The following is a 25,494-nucleotide window of genomic DNA, read 5'->3' on the forward strand; positions in this document are numbered from 1 at the left end:
TCCCACAGTTCAGGTATTTATAAACATTGATGAGATCCCCAAAGATTACCAGTGTCCAAGCTATATGCAGGCTCAGTGACTTCTTGTCTTTTAAAAAAATCTGTGCTACAGTTCTGCAGCCTACAATAAGATCAAGACAACTTAACGTGCTAACCCTGCAAAGCATTCATAGATAGCCTTAAATAAAATGCTAGTATGCCTTAAATAAAATGCAATGCTAGTAAACTCAGTACAGATACTTGCAAAGGAGTATCACAGAATGGCCAAGGTTGGAAGGGACCTCTGAAAATCATCTAGTCCAACCCCCCTGCTGAGCAGGATCACCTAGAGCACATACTGCAGAATGGCATCTAGGCAGGGTTTGAATACCTACAGAGAAGGAGACTCCACAGCCTCTCTGGGCAACCTGTTCCAGTGCTCTGTCCCGCACACAGCAAAGAAGTAAAGAAGTATTGACATGATCAAGCTTTTCTAAGACTATGGTTTTAAACATTAAAGAAATATATACTTTAAAATATTTATTTGGAAATATTATTTACACTTTTTCAAAAAGCACTGGCGTATTTTGATAAATTAAAATATTTACAGGCATTAATATGAAGAACCTTTCCTGAAAAATAAACAAACTGCACTGAAAAAATAATCAGGAGAATGTTGAAAAAATTTAACTTTAAGAATCTGGATGAGGTATTTAAGTTAGGAACCTAAACTGTCTTTACAAGCTTTCATCTCAGGAAATTAAAAAATTCTCAGTTATTAACTTCTCTCAAAATAAGACAGCTCAGGCAGCTAGCGCATGCCATCTGCAGTTCAGGCCCTCAAATTCTTTGTCTTGAGGCTAACAGTCACCTAGATGGATGTAAGCATCTCCATCAAAACAAAAACAATAGGATGGGCTGAAACTTAAACTTCTTTGCAGGCAAGTGCAACTAGGCTTTCAAGAACTTAAAGGTAGGTAACATTACACAAAATATTTACAATTCTAATAGAGACATTTAAAATAAAAGAAAAAAAAATGAAAAGAATAAAAGCTCTTTCCTCTAACATTTCAGAAAACTACAGTTTTCTACAAGGAATTACATACTTTACCCATAATAATTACTGAAACAATTTTATTTCAAGTTGCCAGCCAAATTTAAAAATTAATAGAAGTTTCCTTTTAAATAGCAGACAGAGCTGATAAGAAAGATAATATGCAAAATACACCTGTGAACATAGGAAAAAAATCAAGTAAGCTTCCAAATGGAATAGTCTCACTACTATTCAATTTCTGTTACTATTCACAAGATTTGAAAAAAAACACTTTTGTCAGACAACTCATAATGACAGCATGCACAACTTAAGGAACACTGTAATAGCTAATGTAGAAAACACTACAGAAGTTACCACATGATTACATAAATCTTCAATGTAGAAAATATATTAAAATGATTCTGCATTTTAATTACATCTACATTTTAATTACATCTACAAAAATTCTACAAATTTAAAAATTATTTTGAAGACTACTACAAACCTCTGTACCACTCAGTAAACATTGAACAGGATGAAGTAGGGCATTTATCACTGCATCTGTATATAAACATTCAGCAGCACAACCTGTTTGATCACAAAAAACTTGCAGGATCTCCATAACAAGACTTGCTGGAGAATAATTGTCTGTCAAATACAAGAAGTATTAATTTATATTTCAACTTACACAAACATTCCTATATAGCATATGCAAATGCTTTTGAATCATAATTTCATTAAGCACTGATTTAACAGAGAGATGAAGAAAAGCTAGGAGAGGAAGAAAATATAAAAATCTTCACAAGAAACAGACCCGAAATTAAAAATTGAAAAAAACAGTTACCAAAGGCCTCATTACTATTATACATAGTAGCATATATTAAAAACAAACATTTACCTGTATGCACTGCCAAAGTTGTCTTTGAGTAACTTGGAGAGCAATAAATAAGCTGAGTAAATAACACCAACAGATCGGTTAGGGATACACAATCTATTAAAAAATAATCAAAAGAAAGCACTCTTGAAATTAAAGTGTGACTTTAATTTTATAAATAAAATGAATTATGTAAATATGTAATAAACAGTTTCTTTTGCTGAGAAAAATCAACATTATGCATAGAATCAGAATGGTGTGGGTTGGAAGAGACCTTAAAGATCATCTAATTCCAAACCCCTGCCATGTGGGCAGCAACATCTACCACTTGATCAGGTTGCCCAAAGCCTCATTCAACCTGACCTTGAACACTTTCAGGGATGGGGCATCTACCAACTTCTCCGAGCAACTAACTATGCCTTCATAGTAAATAACAGGTAAATGTACAACTGATACATCAAAGGACAAGCACTTCCCAGGAAATCTACTGGGTTAATTCATGATCAACTTTTAAGGCTTAATCTTGCTCCTAGCCAATTACATTTTCACCATGTCTTTCATTGAAGCAGGTGGCAGCCAGAGTTTGAAAAAACTGAATGTACATGGCTGTTGGAAAATGCATGACCTTGCCACTACATTAAGTGATACGGATGGAAAAGGGACAAGCTGTCAGATACAACCCTTCCTCAGGTCTCAAACGAAAAACAATGATTAGCCAAATGCATGCTGGGAAGTATTGCTCCAAGTTTAATGCAATTATATTAATAAATCTGACAATTTGTGAGGAAAGGATTGGTATCCATAGAGCAGAGAAGGAGCAGAGAAGACAGATGATAAGATCATTACTTTTATGGGGGAGAGAAAAAAAAGTAAGCATCATCAATGGATCACTGGCTAAATGGAGTTATACAGATAATCCATAAATGACAAAAGGACTTGATTAGTGGATGTTTCTTCCTCACCACTGTTCTATACAGGGTGTAAAGTTATGATCCTCAAGCCAGAGGTATAAATTACCTTCAAAAGACAAAAGAATTACTATCCAGAAACATTATGAATTCTGTATTGGATTAATAGAGATATTAATAGAATGCAAAGCTACAATTGTTACCACACAATGTATCACTACATGTAGATTTCTCTGGACTTGCAAAGGCTTTTACATCTGAGCTCCCTTGCCCTTATTGACACCTCTGTTCCACAGGTACTGAGTTTATTCTACACTTTTTTATCTTAATTATGTTAGTAAGTCAAACTCAGTGCAATTACTTTCAATTTACATTTAGCTTGAAGTACTGATTTTGTTTCACATCTGAAAAACTGTCTGGGTGCCTGAACATGGCTCTTTTCCAACCAATTATATCAACTGCCTTGACAAAATATATTACTCGTACCTAAAAAGACTGAAGCACTTACATACTGAGCCACATCCCCTTCAACATGAAATTAGTATATTAGACATAAAGAAAAAAGTGTCTATTCAACCATATCCATTAAAGATTTAAAAAAAAATGTGATGATGCTCAAAATTCTCCATACCATCTTTTAACAAAGTTTTACAGGCACAGAATCACTAAAACAGAACATCATCCTACAATGTTCACAACATTGCAGTGGAAACATCAGGTATAGGCATACTGTTGCTCAACAGGTTCCATTTTCCTCACCCCTCCCTCTTACCTTTTTTATTCTTCAGCTGTACTGGAAAGAGACTTCGGCCTTGCTTATAGATCAACAATCTGCCTAAAAGGCACAGCGAATGAACAAAGTAGACATACTGTAATTCTGGTCCAGTGTAAGAAAATTTCTGCTTATCACCTACAACAATAAAACCAAAAAATTAGAACTTGTCTTTATTAATTTACTTGCCAGTAGTTGGCTACTACCTGTAACATATATGAGTCATTTTGTATATAAAAGCAGAGAGCATAAGTAGTTAACCACTGTTATTAGTACTCTCAAAAGACAGACAAAATACTTTTGAAAGAAGAAAATCATATAGGATGTCTTTATCTTGAGGCAGCATGCTTAAAGACATAGAGAATGTGAATACATGTGCAAACAATGCAATACATGCAAAGATACTCACTAGAATACTGCTGGGAAAAGTCATTGACTCTAGAAGTTGTATTAACTGCTGCCTTGCAAAATTCAAAATAATCAAGACATTGCTGGACAGCTGCGTTAATCTGTGGAAAAAATAATAACAATAATAATAAAATGTCTGGCATTTTACAAGAAATGTGTTTACTTTTGTATTCTAGTATTGTCCATTAACACAAGAATGTAAACTCTCACATCACTGCAACTACCTCATGTTTCAGCGCCTTGGTTGGGGTAACCATCAAAGAGGATACAAAATTTTACATGGCTACTAAAACACAGTAACACAAACTTCAGCTATATAAACATTAAGACAATCAATCTACAAAAAAAGAGTACAGAGAACATGCAAGTACTCTGAGAAGTTAATAACAATCTGTGATTACTATATGGTTAATACAGAAGATTTTCATTATTCACGTGGAAAAAACCTCTGTTTACACTACAAGTACTAAATTGTAAGTTTGGTTACTGGGTGCTGCCAGTGTTATTACTGACATTTGCAAAGGCCAGTATATACAAGTATATAACTGTATATACAAGTTGAAATTGTATCATTGTGCATCACAGAATCACAGAATTATAGGGGTAGGAAAGGACCTCAGAAGATCATCAGGTCCAACCCTCCTGCCAAAGCAGATTCCTTAGAGTAGGCTGCCCAGGTAGGCGTCCAGACTGGCCTTGAATATCTCCAGAGAAGGAGACTCCACAACCTCCCTGGGGAGCCTGCTCCAGTGCTCCATCACCCTCACCATGAAGAAGTTCTTTCGCATGTTGGTGCGGAACTTCCTGTGCTCTATCTTGTGGCCATTACCCCTTGTCCTGTCCCCACAAACCACTGAAAAGAGGTTGGCCAAATCCCTCTGTCTCCCACAGCTCAGGTATTTATACACATTGATGAGATCCCCTCTCAGTCTTCTTTTCTCCAGGCTGCACAGACCCAGGTCTCTCAGCCTTTCTTCATAGGGAAGATGCTCCAGGCCCCGTATCATCTTTGTGGTCCTCCACTGGACTCTTTTCCAGGAGAATGTATTTAGAAACAAATCACAATACAGCATATGCAATAAATTTAAACTTTTTCATTTTGGAGCTGCTAATTTTTTTACACACTGAAAAGGTAAAGCATACAGATGTGCTAAAAAAAACACACTTTTACTCCATGCTTACTCATTATATTATTCTACTCTGCTAATGAACTTCCTATCATAAACTTTTTGTTCCATGGAGTTTCATTTTACTTTGCTGACACTCTGAACCCATGTTTCATAACAGAACTTAAAGAAAACAATGTTTTTCTGAGTCTCTTTTCATCAAAAATCCAAATTCAGCATTGAGTTTTTGCATTTTTTCATCTTCTCTTTTTATACACTGATAGAAATAATTCTAAATTTAATTCTAAATAATTCTTATGTTGCATGTGGATGCAACATAAGAAATTAACAGAAAATAATCCTAATTAAATACTTGCCATAAAACAATCAAATTTCTACTTACCCAAAACAGAACACATACCCTTCTTCACAATTTAATCAGAGATAAAATTAGGAAAGAAAAAAAAAAAAGGCTAATCTAGATAAAGAACATAGAACAGCTCTGACAAAAAGGACAAAGCAAAAACAAGTTCCAAGTAAAATTTCCTCGGGAAATACTTACCAAAGATTTATATTTCTTTTCCAAAAGCCTAAGTACCACTGTTCTGCTGTAATACGCGTGCTAAAATCACAAAGAAAAACTAGAGTCAACTCCAAAAATATAAATTTTACTTTTGAATCAAAAAGTCAAAATTATCTCCAATTTTGTTCCATTAGGAATCCTGTGCACAGTACATATTCAACGTATTAAACTCCAGCTCACGTAAACCAGTATTATACCCAGCTGGGCCTTTTTTTGCAGTAGATTAAGATTTAAAAAAAAGGTCATTAGAAAAATTCTGAAATGTGCAGAACATACAGTAAAACAGAAAAATCAGTAATAATGTTGAAATGCTAGATTACATGTCTAGCATTTACATTGACATGACAATTTACATTGTCATGTAAATTTTAAGTTATAAATTTATACATGGTAGTCTGCAAAATTCTCTAACATCCACTACAGCAGACAATTTCTGTAAGATAACATAACTGTACTTTCATGCTCAGCACGTCTTCCAAAGAAATATTTGAGTCTTTTGGCAGATACCAATCAATTACAGCAAATGGACAGAAAAAATGGCCTGAAAAGCAGCAAGTTCCCCAAAGATTTATGTAGATTAGTAACCAAACAGTAAGGGACGGAGCAGTGTTAAGGGGCAAAGGACTTAAATGCCTAAAACAATACACTTCCTTTATTATAATTCTTATTATAGGTTGTTATCAAGGTCACAATAGGTCTCTGATAACAGTAGTTATAAATCAAGCTTTTCAAAATACATCTGACATCAACAAGTTTGTTTGCTTTTTTTCCCCTTTGCTTTCCTTTTGCTTACCGTCCACTTTTTAAACCACACAGCTTTGATATCTAGCAGAGCCAAAAAGTAGACTGGACTCAAAAAGTCTTGAGAGTCAGGATGATTAGGATCGTGTTTTACTGACAACAATGACAAGGTACTCTCCACTATTTCTTCCATATACCTTATGATACAAATAAGAAAAAAATAAAACAAAAATCACTTTCCATCAGTAATATTCATACCCAAAATTTATTGTAAATCCTTGTTGTTCATGCATATCTTAAATATTAACCACATTATCTTTAATTTGGTCTTGTAAGGATATTAATTATTTGTGTTACCATAAATAAAATGAACAGCAACATACATGTATATTCTCTTATATGATTACATATTTCATAAGCACTAAATGTTACACTTATGACATTGCAAAATGCTTTGAAAGCTAAATTTGCAGCCTAATAGGATCCATGACCACTCCTACATAACTTCCCTATTCCACTTTTCCTTAGCACTGACCAGTGATGTGTGGAGCCTGTGAAAATATAGTCATGTAATTTTAGCAAAATACATAGAAAAAAAAACACTAAACTAAGAGACAGTGAAGGTGACATACTTTTCAGGATAACGAATCCAGGAAGAAGGAGCTTCCTTTTGGTACTCATTTAAAAGACGGACCTGTTAATATTAGTATAATTAAAAAAGATTACATGATGTTTCAGTAACAACAAAAATTTTAAGAGGTATGGAAAGTTCATTTATACCTTTTTAAGTAAATGATTTATGTTTGCATTAGATACATCCAGACCTGCTGAAATACGAAGTGAATATTCTTCAGAAAGAAAGTAAAATTCCAAGTGTTGTGCTAAAACAGAAGAAATAAAACCCATCTCAATGACAAGAGTGGCAAAACAGACCATATAATAGTCTCACAGTAAAAGGTAATCGATTTTCAGGAAGTACATGACTCTTGGAGTCTTAAATATAATTTAATGCACATACCTAAACTTGTATAGACTTCTCGTGTCATATTAAATGGGGATGAAGAAAATGTTCTTGCATAAAACCTAAGAATTTTCTCCTACGGAGAAAAAAAAAAAAAAAAAAAAGCAATGTATTAAATATATTATATAACCATGGAACTGTATATTAGTACTGCACAATAACGAATATGTAATGACATTATTCTTAATATATTGCTCAGTTATCTATACAGATGTGAAGCACATTTTATAAATATATAGTTTGGGACCACAGGAGCACACAGTATGGAAGACGTATTTCTTGAATACTTCTACTGACAGCACCTGTGTAAAGTATCACTGTGTATCACTGAGATACAAAGAAGCAGATCAAGTAATATTGCTATACTTTTCCATTATCTTTAATGTTTTTATGTCATTAACATGCCAATGACTTGTAACTAGCATTATTTTAAAAACAACTGTAGACCTAAACTGAAAGAATAATACATAGCAGCAGCTGAGACAACATTCATTTCTCTGAAAATCACTTTAAAATTGGGAGGAAAAAAAAAAGAAAAAAGGCTTGATTGACATAATAAATAATCTGAAAGTAGTTTAAGAAGCTACCACATTTTGTTTTCATCAATGCCTGTGTAATATTAATATGTATCATTTTCTTATCATCATGGAGTATACACCTAACTTAAATAGGAAATATTTACATTATATGTTTTACATGAGTTTGGGCAACATGTGTTTGTTTTTTTTTTTAAACCATTCAAACCCCTTCACTCCCCATTAAAAATATATAATGGAGTACAGCAGTCTCTAAAATTCTATGAATCGCTGCTGTAATCTTTTAAATCAAGACCTGCTGGAATTAAACAAAGTTTTTGAAAAGAAAAAAACAACAACAACAACAAAAAAAACCTATATGATACACACGCACACAATAAGTGTCTTTGGATCCTGCTAAAATAATCATAACACATACGCAACTTCTTGCTCCTCCTGAGTACTGTTTACTACAGCTACATAACTGATAACTAAACATAGAAGAACATCAGCTTACACTGAATGTTGCATCAGGATCTGACAGAGACATCGTTAGATGCTTACGCAGATTTGGCCAACACGCAGAGTTGAGTACATTCGAGGGAGGGGCAAAGCAGAGTGTCTGCAATGCTTCTTGGCGAACCTGAAGTGGTCAAAAAGACAAACAATACAAATCTGTTCAGAGCAACCTCTCAGATAAGTAATTTACAATATAAGTTGTAGGAAGGAAGAAATATGACTTGGTTGTACATCAGATAAGGAGTCCCAAAATACTTACCTTCTGCTACGTTATCATGGTGATTTGGACAAAACAATACATCAGTGAGAAGAGGAAAAAAAATACGTTTTAAGAAGCAACAAAATCATTTTAAAATATTAGGTTTCAATACTGCATGTATTATATTAATTTCTGGTTTACTTTCTGCTTGTAATGAATGATTTTGTTATCAAGAATTATAGGAAAATTACCTTATCTCTGAATGCTACAATTGCACCTAGCAGTTCATAAAAAAGTCTATAAGGAAAACTGGAAATAAAACACTCTGTATTTTACTGCAGAACTTTCATCACGTTCATAATTAAGTAATTTAAAATACCTTTTGCTTTGTTGTTCTATTTGTAGACAACTAATCGCTAGCCCTTTATTTCATATTGCTGAAACCAACTGTAGGAAATTTTAAGCATATTTAATAGCATCAGACTTCTTACCTAGTTTTCTAACAAAATGTGGCGTATATGATCACATTTATACCAGTTCCCATCTACCATGACTATTTCAATTGCTAGACAATCACATGCAAAATTTAATGAGAGAGAGCGAGACAGATTGATCAAAACAATAATGATTTTCCAAGCTTCAAAAATATTAAAAGCTTACTGGTGGTCAGAGACCCAAATTAGTACTGGCACTGACAGAAAGGCAAACCTAACTTGGACATTATATATTCTACCTGGCAGCAGCTTGTTGATGAAACAGCAGGCACCCCTCTCTTCTGAGGACTCAAAAGGACACTCAAAGGACAACGGGGAAGGTATCAAGAAGGGCAGAGGATACATGTGCAGGAAACCAAGGTTGAATAATTTTACTTCTCACATAATTAAAAGTCCCATCTATAACACAAACTCCCAACCAAAAAAATAAGATACTTGCTGCAACTAGTTTTTGAGCCAAATGGTTATAAAGAACGAAATATTGCACTGCAGTGCACTTACCACGCTGAAGCCAAGATATATGAACCAACACAAGATTCTACTTACATATGTAAGAACAATTACATGCATATAGTCTGTTCTCCAATATGCCATAAACATTCATTTGTATTAAAATTTCTTCTTTTAAACTTACATCTTTAGGCTGAATAGGGTCAAGTCTTTCTACAAGCAGTTGCAATTGTTCTTGACTCATGAATGTATAACTCTGTAATACACATTATAAAATGATCATTAGTGTATATTATTAAACTGAACAGCAGAAGATTAAAATCATCAGTCTTTTTGATATCTAATTTGCTTTTAATAATTTGGACTTCATCCTTTATACTAATTTAAATTAAAGTAAACATTCTGAATATTGTCTGAGGTTTGGCCAAAGTTAAATTTTCAGCAACAAAATTATTCCTTACGCATTTTTCTTTGTTTTACTTAGAAGTTTCCTTTATCTTCAGAAAATGCCTTATAATAACTCATTAAGTAATACAATACTGTGCAGTACTCTGGAAAAACTACATCGTATTTGGCTCCTAAAAATCACAAAAAGTTGGATGAGACGTAGCTTTTACCATTATATTCTCTTGTTTACTTTCCATTATTTTCAGTACTTGCATAGGCACTTTAGAGTATATGCAGAGGATTCACCTCATCTAGTATATGCTGTCTAAAGGTTAGACAGCTAGTATAAACTCAGTAGTTCAATTTGCAAGAAAGGCAATTCATTCATTTATCAAAGATAGGAAGGATGAATCATTTTCTAGGGCCGCTTCTCAATTTCCACTAGCAGAAACTTAACAGTTGTGCAGTATCATGCTTATTTTATAATGTAGAGAGAAAATACATTTACTTGGTTGAACGAAGAGTCACTGTCAGAACAGTTGTCTGTATAATAGCCGCTCTGACATTCTTTCTTTGTTTTACTATCCATCTCCTTATTACGCATTTGATCTTCTTCAAACTTATTAATTAAAGACTCTACCACAACCATCATGATGTTCTTCAAGGCATGCATCATTTCTCTGTATCTTCAAAGTAAAGAGGATTTTAATATTAAAGAGCATAAAAATCACATTTAAAAAAAATCACTAATTAAGTCATGAATAACTGAATATGGCATAACGTTACTTAGACCCAAACTCATTGAAGGAACAGAAATGAACAAAAAACAAATGCAAATACAAAACAAGCAATAAAACATGCAGGTATCTAGATCTTCCAGGAAACTAAATTTTAAAATTGTAATAAAACTCTTTTGCCCTTCTAAAGCCATTCAATGAAATCATCACATGGTAATCCTGTACTGAGAGTTTTTTAAGAAGGAACGATGTGAACCCACCCAAAGGGAGAATGTGTGCCTGACAGAACAGATCAGTTCATTGTTACTGTTTATGTTTTCCCATTTTTTCTTTTGCTATAAGCCTTGAACAGAACCCAGCAGAAGAGAACATGTCAATCCTGACTCTTGAGTACAGGCCATGCACACAGAACTGTTTAGAAACAACAAAACCATGATTTTTCCAGATTACAAAACAAAAGAATAATAACATCCATGCAGAAGCAATTCAAAATGAAAACCTTTGGTGCTTTAGAAAAACATTCTATTGTAAAACTGGTATTTTATTTCAAGTTACTTCTTACTTTAAGGCTATTAGTACTAATTTTAAGGTCACCAAGGACATCATAAAGTAGAACTGAAGTACTGCATAAAATCATTTTAGTGGTTAAAACATAAAAAGCCAAAAATTATTGTTTTTTCTCTCTGCTTTTGATTTTACTGTTTTCACATTGTACAAGTTTAACTTCAATGAAGTCCTTATCATGTTTCTCAATGATAGCTAATATTAGCTACAAGCCCTTGTATTCCAAAGGGAAGTTCCCTTCCCAATGCCCACAAGAAGGGAAGAAAGTTTGTAGGGAAGAGATGAACAAGAAAATAACTGGTGCTCGCAGAGGTTTGTCTATTTAAAGTTTCTTTACTAAATATGGTGTTCAAAACCAATGAATCTGGACCACAGACTGTAATATGCTGTACTATGCCATGTAATATGCCATGTAAAATGCTGAGGTAGTTTTCCACACTAACCTACTAATCTCTGCCTGGCTGACTTCTGACTCAGGATGACATTCTGAGTCAAACATACAAAAAATCTTAGATAATTCTACACTGTTGATATATGTAACAATTGTACCACAGACAGACAGCATTGCAGAGGTATCTTTGAATCCAAGGAAGAACGCTCAAACATCAATTTCTAAACTTGCCAGTGATCTAAACATACTACTCTCAAAAGACACCTCGCTAGATCTCAATGAAGCAATCTTCAAAACACACCTGTATTCTAATGCTTGCTATGCAGAATCTCCGTTTATATCTAAGGAAATTACCATACTGTAATACTTGATAAGAATACAATATTTCACTTAGGCCACCTTCCATATTAGAACTGAATTTCGTATGCAAATAATGAACAAACATGAAATAGTGACTCTCATCTTTCAAACCTTATTCCTACCTAACTCTATTCTCAGATATCTCAGAAGCTTCATAGATTTGATACTTATCATTTTATGCAATGGTTCACACTCTTCATTCCAGAGTGAGCTGAAACATGACAAACTGAAATGTAAAGAGTGGGAATATCTGAATTGTTTAGCACTGATTTTTGAATGCAAAGAATCACATTTGTTACCATTATGTTTCAGAAGTTATGTTTTTCAAAACACATTCTGGAAAGAAAAAAGTAAGACAAAGACCAAGAAGTAACAAAAATGTGAATTGCATGCATGTACTTACTCTTTGGATTCACGAGTCTTCTTTGTAACATGTTGAACGAAAGTGTCATAGCCAGATACTTCACCCTGATTTTGAGCAGCAGTACATTTTTCTGTTTCTTCTTCAATCACAGAGCCCAGAGTATTGTTTATATATTGTCTAAGGTATTTCACAAATTCATAGCTGAAACAAATGTGTAAAATTAAAATGTAATTACTTTGCGCTCACCCTCAAACATTTTCAATGTTGCATTAATATTAGCCATCTCCTTTCCTGACTTTAAAGTAAGGGTTTATGACTTTCAGAGAAATAAACTTCAGCTGTGAAAACACACAATAAAGTTTGATTTTCTTCAATACAGTCCTTCTCAGCATGTTCTAGGAAGGAACAATATCAAATAGCTTCTAATTTCCCGTTGTGCTTCTTCTAAGACTTATGTAAAAGTCTACTCGAACAGATTAATGTTTTACAGACAAAAACAGAATAACAAGAAATCTCAAATTTAAAATTCTAAAAGAAACATTACTTTCAGCATCCTGAATATACTGCTGTCTTATGTTATCCTCATCTGGTATTATTCATTTTAAAGTGAGCATAAAAAAGGAAAAGAAACACAGAAAACTCAGCTTATAAATTCATCCAACATAAAGGCATGTATAAGACTTTAAAACTGTCTCATGATGATAACGCCGAAAGTCTCACCCAAGCTCATAGACTATCTGTCTATGATATGGACGTGTAAAATGGAAAGAAACTGGCACTTCACATTCTTATTATTAGATACTTACACAAACATAACATTAAATAATAATAAAAAAAAACCTCACTGGACATACTTCAGAACACATCTTCACTAAAGAAATTGATAAAAAATCATTTTCAGAATATATGAAGTTTTGTGGGTTTTTTTTGTTAACCTTCTGATTTGCATAAAAGACAAGGCAAACAGAATCACATGAAAAAAATAACTATATTCACCACTAGGTGCATCATTGTATTTTCATTTTATCAAATGCAGATCTGCAACTACTTTCATTAATTACAATAAATTAGTAGTAAGAAAATTTTTTTAAAAGTCAGTTGACCATGAAAATATAGAGTCTAAAGCTATAAAATGTAGAAGTAAACAAAAGCTACTGCTATAAATTATCAGCTTTTGCTTTTCGGTATTAAAACAAAAATTTACACTCAAGATACAGAAAAAATAAAATCACAGGAAATCTTGTCTTCTATCGTGCTATTGTGATACGTACTTTCTCACTGAGTTGTCTACCTCAAGTTCCATCAGGTGTAACTGCCCTGTATTTTTCCCCCGATTATTTCCTTTCCCACATCACTTTTGTTCTCAATGAAAGTAATGGAAATGCATTTCAAGAAAGATACAAACATATTTATTTGCATTTTCATTTGTCAAGGCTAGCTTCAAGGCTAGCTTTTTACTCCTGCAATAATGAAATTGCATGAATCTCCACTGAATGAAAGCTTTCATAAAACTTTCTTCCTTTTTTTTTTTTTAATGACAGTAACATTTCCATCATTTCCGTGGTATACATCTTTGCAGTGACTGCTTCACTCTGAAATACACAATTGCATCATTATTCATGCCACAAAGTCTATGTCTGCTTGATGTCCTACAGCTATCTTCTGCATCACTCTTCCAGTTTAAAAACATTTTGTGAGCGTTTCAGACATTTCAAAACTACTTCTTAACATGCAAAAGCAGATCAGACTGTTTAGGCTTACAAAAGACGCTCCAGGAAAATAAAAGTGTTAAGAACGCTCTAAGGCTTAGATTAAAGAAAAAAAAGTACTAATTATATAGTGTAAAAAAAAAAAAAAATCTGAGTTTTACTACTGCGTATAAATTTCAAATTAGATTCAAATTTTCTTTTTGTTATTTTCTGAGGTCCCTGTGTCTCTCTTTTCTACATCACAGTGGGAACAAAAGATAGAGTAGATAGGTCTCAAAACTTGGCAGGTAACCAGCTTTCTCACGAGAAATCAAGTCACAGAACTCTGATCATGAAAATGTCTTCAAGGTCATTTAAGCTTGGTATTCTCTTGACTTGTCACAGATGCATCCTGAAAATCCTCCATATAGTAAAAAACAAACATGTACGAATACCATGGAAAGGAAAAGAGGAGTATGGGCTCCAGAAATTTAGGGCAGCATGTAAGAGAGGCCACACAGTCAAATCTGATTTAATAAAAAAATGTGATGCATTTCTGCTTTATTCAAAACAAATTAAAGAACAACTTACTGATAAGATATACAAAGGTTCAGCAATATATGATAGACAGAACAATCAAAAATGGAAGCCAGAATAACTTAAATTTTTAAAAAGGTACCTGACAAACACAATTATACGGTCTTGCAGCTGTCAGAAACACTCCCTGACAGTCTTCAGTCAGGATTTCTTCTAAATTCTGTTTGCATTTAGTACATTATCATTGAAGCATTTAGGTTGGAAAAGACCTCTAAGATTACCTTGTCCAACCTTTAACCTAGCACTGCCAAGTCTACCTACCATTAAACCACATCACTAAGTTTTACATCTACATGTTTTTTGAAGATCTGATTACATGTGCATGTGCATTACTGTTGACAATGTTTAGTAGGAATTGTTGAGCTGCTTATAAGAGAGAAACTTACAAAACAATTACAGTAAAAATAGTGTGTTGCCAAGAGTAGGGGGAAAAAAATCAGGAAAAAGGCAAAATTCATTGTATTCTCTTTTGAAATCTTTTGCGATTTCATTAGTGTCAAGAATCCATATATAAAAAATACATACACACTCACACATCAATACCAGTTGCAAACACTTCCCATGAATAACAAAGCTCATCAAATTTCATCTCCTTCAAAATATTAAAAATAGCAAAATAGTTTTACTTGTGAAAGTTTTCATCAGTTTCCTCCAAATGCAAGAGAATCTCTTCTGCACATTCCACTGATGGGGCTCCAGTGATTTTTTCCTTCACACTTTGCAGCAACTGTCGAAGCATAGACTGCAACAGAGCTTCATCTTCACTTGTAAATTGAGACATCTGTATGAAGCAAATACAAAAATAACATGCTTTCACAGATTCTTTTTTCTTTCCTCACCTTAAGATGAGGAAAATCATGGAATCATAGAACAGCATGTGTTGGAAAGGGACCTTAAATCTAGTTATAAAGGGACCTTAATCTAGTTATAACCCTCCTGCTATAGTCTGGGATGCCACCCACTAGATCAGGTTGCTCAGGGCCTCATCTAACCTCATCTTGCACACCACCAGGGATTGAGCATCCACAACCTCTCTGGGCAACCTGTGCCATTGCCCCAATACCCTTACAGTGCAGAATTTCATCCTAATGTCTAATCTATATCTATCCTCTTTTACTTTAAGACCATTCCCCCTTGTCCTATCACTTTTTACCTAAGTAAAAAGTCCTTCTCCAACCTTTTTGTAAGACCCCTTTAAGTATTAAAAGCCCATGATGAGGTCTCCCCGGATCCTTCTCTTCGCCAGGCTGAACAGCCCCAGCTCTCCCAGATTTTCTACATAGGAGAGTTGTTCCAGCCCTCTGATCATCTTTGTTGCCCTTCTCTGGACTGACTCTAACAGGTCCAAAAGCATGAAAAGCATGAAATCTTCAAATGCTCACTTTTTTCCTGTTACACACAGCATGAGATTATGGTATCAAAACACACGACCATGATAACAAAACACATGATATGAAATATTCAATAGAGTCTATTTCAGACAAACTGGAATTGATACAATTAAATCAGTTTTAATGGACCTCCTGTCATCTTGGGGCAATATTCTTACTGAGAATATTGTATTAAGAAATCCTACAGTTCTGTGTGCAGTTGCTTGAAGAACAGTCCATCGAATAGGCACAAAACTATGGCATAACTACCAAAAAAAAAAAAAAGGTTTCAGAGATGTAACAACTACCTTGACGAGAAACCTCTAACAATCTTGTACTTTCTTCTCAGATAATTTTGGTGCCCCGTCCTGATTTTTTGGATCCCTCTATTCAGAGCTATTGCAGTGCCCATGGTGAAAGGTGTTGGCAGCTTTTGCAAGCAACACGGGCCAGGTGGAAATGTTAGATTTTTATTTTTTTTTCCTATAGTATCAACAAAATGACCCGACAGAGTCCTCCCATTTCAAAACTACAGCTACTAGGAAAAACTAGGAGCAGCAGCAGTGAGAAACTGGAAATATCTATCAAGTACAGAAGGCAGTGTCTTAACAGTTCAGTTCTCAAGGGCTGCCCGCTTCAGTCCCTGTACCATCCCCCATTAAAAAAAAAAAAAAAGGCATTTTTAAAGACAGATTATGGAGATACCAGCTTCATCTCTAGCTCCCTCTGAAAAGTCTCATTTGACTTAATCACTAGCTTGCTTATCTTAAAATTCACTTGTAATGGCTTGCGTTTGGGTTTATTTCAGCAGGCATGTGACTCACTGAGTTTCCCTGAAATTGTTAAATGATCTTTTTCTCTCTGGGAATCCTTATGCCAAGCCTGGCTTGTGCAGCCTCTTCAAGCTCAAAGTTCATTTCAGTGCAATCGCCCCACAGCTGAAAGCCTGCCCCAAAATCCTACAGGATGACCGAAGAAGCGCCCTGTAGCGGCCCTATTTACCCACCGTAGGAGGCATTTCACACCAGCCTTTGCCTGGGCAAGGTGTTGGTCACAGACGCGACCATTTTAGCAGCCACCCACCGATTCCAGACAGCAGCAATCGGGCCGGCATTCCCACCTCTCCCAGTTCCCACCGCCTGTCATTCCAGCAGCTCGCAGCCTTCGGCACCAAGCTGAATTGCTCACCACACCGCCCGAGAGCCCTCCCTCACCCGCCACCCCTACGGGGAAGAGCCGTGCCCGGGCCCCCGCGCCCCCCGGCCCGCCCGTCGCCCCCGGCCCGCCGGGGATCGATCACCTTGCGGCGGCGGCGGCCCTTAGCAACCGGCGGCGCCCGCTGCCGGCTCTCGCTGGGCCCGCAGCGACATCGCGAGAGGCCGCCGGGGCGACGAGGGACGGGCCGCGGCCGGCTCCTCCCTGCCCGCCCCGGGAAGCCGCGGCCGTGGGCCCCGGGCCGGACCCAGCCGCCAGCCCTCCCCAGCAGCTCTGCCCCTTTTGTTCCCTGCAGGGTTTCTGTCGAAATCACGTTTGCTAACGTTATCCCAATTTGCACCGACATTTCTATTTTCTGGTGCCCTATAACTGGTAGCATGGAATGGTGGGAATGCTACAAAGTGGTCAAAAATATATTATTATTTTTTTTTCTGCGAATAAGTGCAAAACCAAAAAGAGCAAAATCATTTTGACCTGAAATCATTTCCTCTTAGCTTAGCTATAACAAGCCCAGAATGAGCTATAGTGGGCACTCACAGTAAATCGTGTTTGACAGCGCCTGCACGTAAAGTGACACACTGCATTTTTATCCTTTACTCTTTGCTAATGATTTCGATCATGTCAGTGTTTCTAATCTTCCATGGTGAGATATTTCTGTAAGGGCATCTGTAGTCCCTCCCAAGAAGTGTTGGGTCTGCTGTCTTACAGTAGAGCTACCGCCAAATTGGGTTCAAACATGAAAGATGCAGTATTTCTATTGAAGAGTGATGGTTCAGGAATTAAAACATACACCTGCTTTATTGTTGGCTCCTCCGAAAAAAGGCTGTGGTCAGCTGCAATGGAGTCTCTTCACCTGTTAGCAGTGCTATTCACAAAACAAACAGCAGAATAATTCTCTACTGACTGCTGCCTGCAAGGATCTTGAGCCACCAGTCTTGCTAGCTCAGCCATGCACTCTCCAGATGTCATAAATGCAGTGTTTTGGCTACAATCAACAGCAACTTATTCTTGGTCTATGTTGTACTCCTCTTTCATGGAAAAGAGAGAGTTTGGGCTTTTTTTTTTTTTTTTTTTTTTTTTTTTTTTTTTTTTTTTTTTGTCTAGATAACAACTGAGACTTACTTTATTGTGGTACATCACTTCTGATTTCTCCCATTGTACATGTTGCTTTACAAGTGCTCATTTAAGTAACAGCATCTCAGTTTCTTGGCTGGTATAGAATAAAGGAACAATAAAATTAATATTCAGGATTCCTAGTCCTTAATGAAAGACGCTTCATTTTAGTATGCCTTTGCTATCTTATAGAACACCTTAACAAACTGCATCCATAGCAGCTTCATGGGAGGTTGTCATCCTACCTTCTGGAACCTTTCTATTCCTTTCTATTCTCTTCCACTTTATGTGTTTCATTCAGCTGCTTATGCTACATGTTAGCCGCTACTGGAACCTGGAGTCTTCCTGAGCAGAGCTGGCAGATCTCAGGTGCTGTTTGGCATGACCATTAGTGTGCATCCAAGCAGATACCTATTGAGGGTGATACTCCACACTGAGAAAAGTTCATTATGTTTACATTCTATTCTGAAGTTCGTTATGTTTACATGGATGGGTGTGAGTCACATGAGAGAGGTTGCAGTCACTGAAATTGATCATGCTGATTGACTTCACTGATTTCACACTGGTGAAATTCCACTGTCTCTTATAGCCAAGGCATCCTTCTCAAAGGCAAAAAATACTCCAGATTTTCTCTCCCAGCAGTACAAACAGGAAGACCTCTCCTAGATCAGGAAGACAAGCAATACAAACAAGCCTTCTTAGGATTTCCAGGTTCTTAGTGCTGACTTCAATGATTTTAGGAACTTAGAGGAACACACAAATGAACCAGTTCTTCAAATATGTGGCATATAGGGTAAGCAAAGTTTCGAAGTGTGAAATATTACAGGGATATGAGTCATTTAAGTGCTACAGATATGTTTAGCTCCTATACCTGATGATTAATAAGATTCTCTCCTCATACCTTAAAATTTGAATGACTGTTTTCAGAACAAGTTTATTCCAAATTTCTGTAAGGATAAAATATTCCTGCAATGTTTTCAGTGTAGCTGTTCAGAGAGGAGAAACCACAGACAACAAAGCAATCTTCTTTACAGCTAATGGTAGTGGTAGAAACAGCTGGTCTTAGTGCTAGTGACATTATACCAGTTATATTCTTTCCTCTTCTTCTGTTCTGCTCTGCTGTGCCCTGTTCTCTTCTCTTGTCTTTCATTGTAACTGTCCACAAGACAACTCTTTTGTGGATAGCACACAAAGGTCAGTAGAGATTTAGGTTTAGGTAGTTAGGTGATACACGGCCATCAGCATCTCCAAGAATGTTTAATTAAGAATTTCAGCAACAAAATGAGCTTTACTTTAGAAAACGAAAGGAATCGCTTTTTGAGTATCAGGTAGAATAACTTATCATAACCAATATGTATTGAAATCCGACTGTATGCTTTTGTTTGCCTGATAAGGTTTTCAAAGGAGCATATACCAAAGAAAAGCTAAAGGGGAGGGAAAACAACACTTGAGGGGAAAAAATAAAAAATAAAAAAGCAACTTTTTATACTCCATTCCAGAGCTAAATCAAGACCATGTGGAGCCAGGATATCCCCACTTTAGAGTTTTGCAAACTAGGACTAAGATAGATGTCAGGAAAGGAGAAGTAAGTGTGAAATCTGTCTCTGCAGATAACACAAGAAGCCTATCCCACAGTTCTAAATACTTTGACATCCTTTAAGCAATTCTTGAGCCCTACAAAAATGATGACACTTCATCAACCCTTTTATGACCAACGTAGCATTTGTTGCACTGTCACATCACTATTCATGGAAGTTTCCCAAATCTAGAGGAACAATGAGCATGTTTTAAGAATTCATTAGATCATAATCTAATCATAAATATCAAAAAGGAAATGGCTTAAAATATTACTGCTGATGGGAAAGTCTTTTTAAATAATCTCCAAAGGAAATTTTCTATTTCAGAGACCATCTGTCCTTTCCTCCCTGTGCACTCTGGGGAAATGCTAACCCACTGCTAGATGTTTCCTTCTAAAAAAAAACAATAAGGAAACAGTGGGTAAATGGACAGGATTATAGTAGGCTGGATCATTTAATATTTTCAACTCAACTTGGAAGAATTTTGTTAAAATGTCTATACAGAATTTACATCAGCTCAATTACAAATAAATAAATAAACTACCATGATTTTAGTGTAAAGTTACATCCGATGAGTTTGTATCTTCCTAGTATCTTCCTAGTGAGAGCTAAGTCAATATAAGCCACATGTAAATTCTTACAACAATCAAATATAAAATTGTGTCAGTTTACAGTTTCCTTATTTACACTTATTTACTTATTTTCAGTAATTGCACTTCAATAATTCTAATACTGACTGAAGACTGAAGATCTTACATTGCTATTCCTGATTTCTTTTGTCTGAGAAAAAGTGGAAAACTGGCAGAAAATCAATACTACTCTCACATAACATTATAAAGCAACTACTCAGAAACATCCTATCCAATAATAACAAGGAATGTTATTGATTAAAAATTTAACTTAGTGAATATATAGAGTCTGATTTTTCCATCCCGATTTTATGAAGCAGTTTGCAACAGATACTCTGCGTGTGATTGTTAAAGTAACTACTGAAACTGAGATCCAAATGCCAATAAAATTATTTTCTGATCCACAAATCTTTCATGGTGAAACTTCAAGAAGCTAAGGGTATATTTGTCACTGACTCTGAATGGCCTTGGACAAATCTCTTAGCACTGGACTTACTTCATTGGAATTTGAGAATAATAAAATGAACATTATATACTATTGTGAAAATTAATGTTACAGAAGTACAAAATAATTAGCAGGCATCATCTTAAATCTCTGATTTATTTACCATCTCTTTTATAATTAATATTTCCAGCTTTCTTTTTATCATGCTTCCTGAAGGTGGCAGCAATACTCAGGAGTTGCATGCATGTCTGACTTTTTAACCTCTTGACCTATATGGTGTTTCTTTCAATGTACATGTATTTGTATTTATTTTTATTTATGATATACTGTAGTCAAATTTCACTGGCATAGATACTGTAGTTGGGGACTTATGATGTGCAGTATCATCACAGACTAAAGAAAATATGTTTACTTGGGGTGGGGCTGGTGGGTTGCTTTTTCTTTTGTCTGGTAAAAATTAAGAAGCTAAAGGAATGTGTTTAAGTATTAAATGTTTTCAGTTATCATTTTACTTTGCTTGCAGTTAAAGTTATCCATTCCATGGACTTCAGTGAAGTTTGGTTCATGTACATTTTATGAAGTGAACTCTTAGCTAGTTTGTGGGCACTACATTAGCACTTCAAAACACTGAACGTTATCTGTGATCACTGAAAGGTTGTAGCCTGTCTATAGGGTTTCTTTCAGTGCCATTCCTCTGATCAGAATTATTTCTAATCACTGTTAGAGTCACTCAGGCCAACTGTATCTCATAGCACCAACACGTGATTTTAATTCAGAAATAATCTTTAATACTAGCTTCCCCACTTCACCTTTTGCCTTAGACTCAATACAGTTCACATAATCATGAAATATATTTGCTACTGAGGCAAGGCAATAACATCAACTTTAGAAATAGGAAACCAATTAGAAAACTGTTTTCCTTCCAATTTGTGAGCAGTTGACTGATGTGGAGCTTGCATATTCAAGACGCAGCTTCAGTGGGGAATCACGAAGCCAGCAATGATGCCCCTGCAGCAGGGCTCTCCTCCCTTCCCTTGTCACCCCAGGACTGCAGGGTATTAGGTGCCTTACAACTTGTATTTTAATATCCTGAAGTTGGATATTTTTATAATTGCATGACTTTATGCTCATCTTTTTTACAGTATCACTGATCAATAGTAGCTTCCTTCAGATTTTCTCAAAAGTTTAGCATTAATTCTTGCACCAACCACAGTGACTTTTAGAATTTATTCATCAGCTCTTCTTAGTTGCTGATGTATTGATTCTGTTGCAGACACCTACTTTTGTTCCTTTTTGGATTTCTACCCTTCTTAGGTTTACTTAAAATGTGGGATTGCTGTCATTTCCTTTACTATTCTAACTGTACTATAGAAAACTGTACTGAGCCTCTACACCTTCTCTATCCTCTGTTTCCCATTCTTCTAAAAATTGCATCCCTCCAGATTAACTCTACAGTTTACCTTGTCCAATGGTTTATCCTTCTATAGCTCTGAATAACACTGTCAACCAAAATGTAATTTCCTCGCTGCACCATCACATCAAGTGCTTTCTGTAATCCTAATATTTGCAGGGAGCCAAATACTTGAGACATTTACTATGTAAACATTTGCTTTATATTATGTAGTTAACACAACTTACAGTCATGTTTTTCAGGGTTTCTTCTTCCAGAAGCACAGATTAATCTAGCAGGATATGACAAACAGAAAAGTTTGATCTCTTCATTTTTGGAATGCTAATAAATGCTCGAAAAGTAAGTCAATTGTGCTCTTCACTGCCTATTTGTAGGTATACCCTTTTATAAGTCATGCCTGGTAAAACAGAAAGCCTTTGCTTTGCCTTGCTGTATTCTTCTGTGAACTTTCAACAATATGTGCTTTGTTTTTCAAATATTTTGTGTCCTAGGAAATTGTGACCTCATCAGTCATCAAAATGATGTTCTATAGAAAAGGTGCAAGCAAACATTGCTTAGTAACAACACTGTTTATTTAAATTCTGGAAAATGCTTTTTTTACTTTCCTTTAAAATAGATTGTAACATGGGATTCTAACAGAGTTTTGCATCTGAGAAAAGCTTTTGGAGCTTCTCTGAACAAATACAGTATCTGTAGTAAAGAAAGACTGATGAAGAAAAACATCAGTTCTGAATGCCTTCACACACACAAAAAAATGTGTTTTTATTTAAAAAAAAATCCTACTTTGCAATTGTTGTGTAACAGAATCTGTTGTGCAATGGAATCTAGCTGTCAAAGCACAGACATCCCTTAAGATAATGAATCTCATTTTTTTTTTGAGAAATAAAAAAATATATGTGTTATAGTTCTGTATTGTTCTAGTCAATAGGCCACACTCTTCTCTGGTATAATTCCCATGAATGTTAGTGTTAAGGATAAGTTCGATCAGTAGGTCTACAAATCTATTTCTCTGACATAAATAATAATATCTAAGTAACAAATAGAATAGTTAATATTTTCATTGACATTTATTTTAGTGACATGAGTAAAATTCCAATAGAGACACGGTTTATCAGTCAAACTCATTTCAGCAAAGAATAAGACACATACCTCTATATTTCTATATACCTCTGCAGTAACTATGACAAATTTTGTAATGCGTATTTTATCCCAGACTAAATCATTGTCCCCAGATGTTGGCAAGGAAATAAAATACTAGTTATGTTCTACTTTATTTTAGTATTTTGAGAAAAAAATGCAATTTAATGGAAGCCATATGGCTTAGAGCAAAATGAGGAAATTTATCTACAGACTAGGCATAACAGAGATTATTAGGACTCTCTGCTAGTGATTTAGGAAAAGTGCAAATGTACAGTCAGGTGGACAGATCTAGTCTCCCGCCAACCACAACTTTGAATATTCAGCCTCTCAGACATGAAATCTCTTGAGTTTTTAATATCTGTTTGTAAACTCAGAAGAAAATTGGAAAAAAAAAATGCAGAGTGTATTTCTTCTCTGCCTCTTCTTCAGGTCAGAAGATTTCTTCTCTTCAATTCCTTCATCCATCTAGGCTCATCCATCTAGGCAATTGCACTTATGCGTACCCACTTAGGATAACTACCTGAAAAAAAAATGTACACCAGCTCCCTGTTTTCCTGGGTCAGAAGTTTGTTTAAATCCACATGGTGGCATCCAGGTCCCTTGATTTAAGATGCAGCTTATTTTCTGGTCTTGAGTGGTCTCAGTTACCTTACCAGACTTGCAATGTACTACTGAGGAGGAAAAGAGATCTGACTGTGAGATGCAAGAAGTCAGCTAGTGATGGGAACCAGGAACCTCCATCACCACCTGGCTTTACAGACAAAAAAAATACAAGCACATATTGTTCCGATAAGTCTAAGTCAAACCTTCAGTCCTTCCACATAATGAATATCTCATCTGTAGCATTGGTTTTGTGAACATGTGATGACTTGATTGAAGACTGATTAATCTGTTTGGAATTCTTGGAGAGCTCCAGTAGCAATGCAAAGTATGTAAATAATGCGTTAATTACTATTTTAAAGTTTGTTTCCTATTTGGTATGTGCTTTCTGCTTAACAGTGGTTCCTGGGCTTGCACTGGAGAGCACTGCAGCAGCTCACAGGAAGAATCTGTGTGGATACAGTCTATAAGCTGCTATATGTTGGTTGACTTGATTTGTGCTGGTGGATCGATGGTTATTTTTGCCAGTGGAGGATTCACCCCCAGTTTTAAGTAGGATGTACTTACTGCTGAGCCGTTCTTGGCAAAATTATCCCAAAACTTTAAAAATACATATCTGCTTAGTTTTCAGCATAATTTCACTAGCTTCTCTGATGCTTTAGTGTTTATAGCACTAAATAACTGTAATGCCATTGTGTTTCATACCCTTTATTTTCCTGTTTATGCACCATATGGTATTGATGTGTGTTATATTGCATATAACTCAATACAATAAACATAGCATTACAAAACAGAGTTGCTGCATTTTTTTTATTACAGGTAGGTTGCCTACTGTGATGAAAATAATAAAAAAATATAGGCAAATTATTATTCTCTTTCTTCCTACTTTTTATTCAAGAAATAACCCATGGTAAATTAGGTGCAATTTTCATGGAATTTTATACAAACATAGATCTTGGTATAAAGTAGTAAATAAGCTCTGCAATAATTTTATGGTTTTTACACTTGCTTTTTAAAATTAGCTTATGTTTGTAATGTTTTTCCTCAGAGGTTACTTGAAGAACATTCCTGAGGCTTATTGCAAATTCTCTTTTTTTTTCTGAAGGGAATGGATGCCAAGAATCTCACTTTTCAGAATTGAAACATTTATTCTTTTATACCCATTTGTAGATTTTTTTTTTTCAATTTAACTAGAACACTCCAATGCTTATCCATCAGAGGTTCAAATTCTTAGTTAAGCTTACCGAGATGAGTTTTCCACTGCAGATGGTATAATCACTTAGAGAAATACCCTGCATGGCTTTA

General features: G+C 35.4%; 1 protein-coding gene and 1 long non-coding RNA gene across 15 annotated transcripts in view; one reads left to right on the forward strand and one right to left on the reverse strand.

Annotated features, from left to right (window-relative positions):
• TBC1D32 (TBC1 domain family member 32) overlaps positions 1–17,429 on the reverse strand; it is an 82,961-nt gene extending 65,532 nt beyond the window's left edge. For 10 of the 14 annotated variants that reach the window (XR_014691490.1, XR_014691491.1, XR_014691492.1 and 7 more), the window contains exons 1-15: positions 17,360–17,429; positions 15,316–15,470; positions 12,444–12,605; positions 10,497–10,674; positions 9,786–9,857; positions 8,457–8,582; positions 7,422–7,500; positions 7,184–7,284; positions 7,036–7,097; positions 6,456–6,600; positions 5,642–5,701; positions 3,975–4,074; positions 3,566–3,703; positions 1,910–2,002; positions 1,517–1,659 (exon numbers count right to left, since the gene is read on the reverse strand). Coding sequence is in view for 9 of the 14 variants with exons in the window: in XM_084514611.1 (XP_084370737.1) it covers positions 1,517–1,659; positions 1,910–2,002; positions 3,566–3,703; positions 3,975–4,074; positions 5,642–5,701; positions 6,456–6,600; positions 7,036–7,097; positions 7,184–7,284; positions 7,422–7,500; positions 8,457–8,582; positions 9,786–9,857; positions 10,497–10,674; positions 12,444–12,605; positions 15,316–15,470 (1,614 nt within the window). In the remaining 5 variants the exon portion in view is untranslated. Of the gene's footprint in view, positions 1–1,516; positions 1,660–1,909; positions 2,003–3,565; positions 3,704–3,974; positions 4,075–5,641; positions 5,702–6,455; positions 6,601–7,035; positions 7,098–7,183; positions 7,285–7,421; positions 7,501–8,456; positions 8,583–9,785; positions 9,858–10,496; positions 10,675–12,443; positions 12,606–15,315; positions 15,471–16,265; positions 16,326–17,359 lie in introns of those variants that run through there. The other 4 variants (XM_084514610.1, XM_084514615.1, XM_084514609.1 and 1 more) reach the window with 4 other exon arrangements.
• Positions 17,430–18,527: 1,098 nt separating this feature from the next.
• LOC311434450 lies at positions 18,528–24,980 on the forward strand. Its single transcript, XR_014691505.1, has 3 exons — positions 18,528–19,180; positions 22,679–22,788; positions 24,589–24,980. It is a non-coding gene; the product is annotated as an uncharacterized lncRNA (long non-coding RNA).
• Positions 24,981–25,494: the final 514 nt, after the last annotated feature.

This window comes from Aythya ferina, assembly GCF_964211825.1.
Source record: "Aythya ferina genome assembly, chromosome: 3".
In the NCBI taxonomy this organism is placed as follows: Eukaryota; Metazoa; Chordata; class Aves; order Anseriformes; family Anatidae; genus Aythya; species Aythya ferina.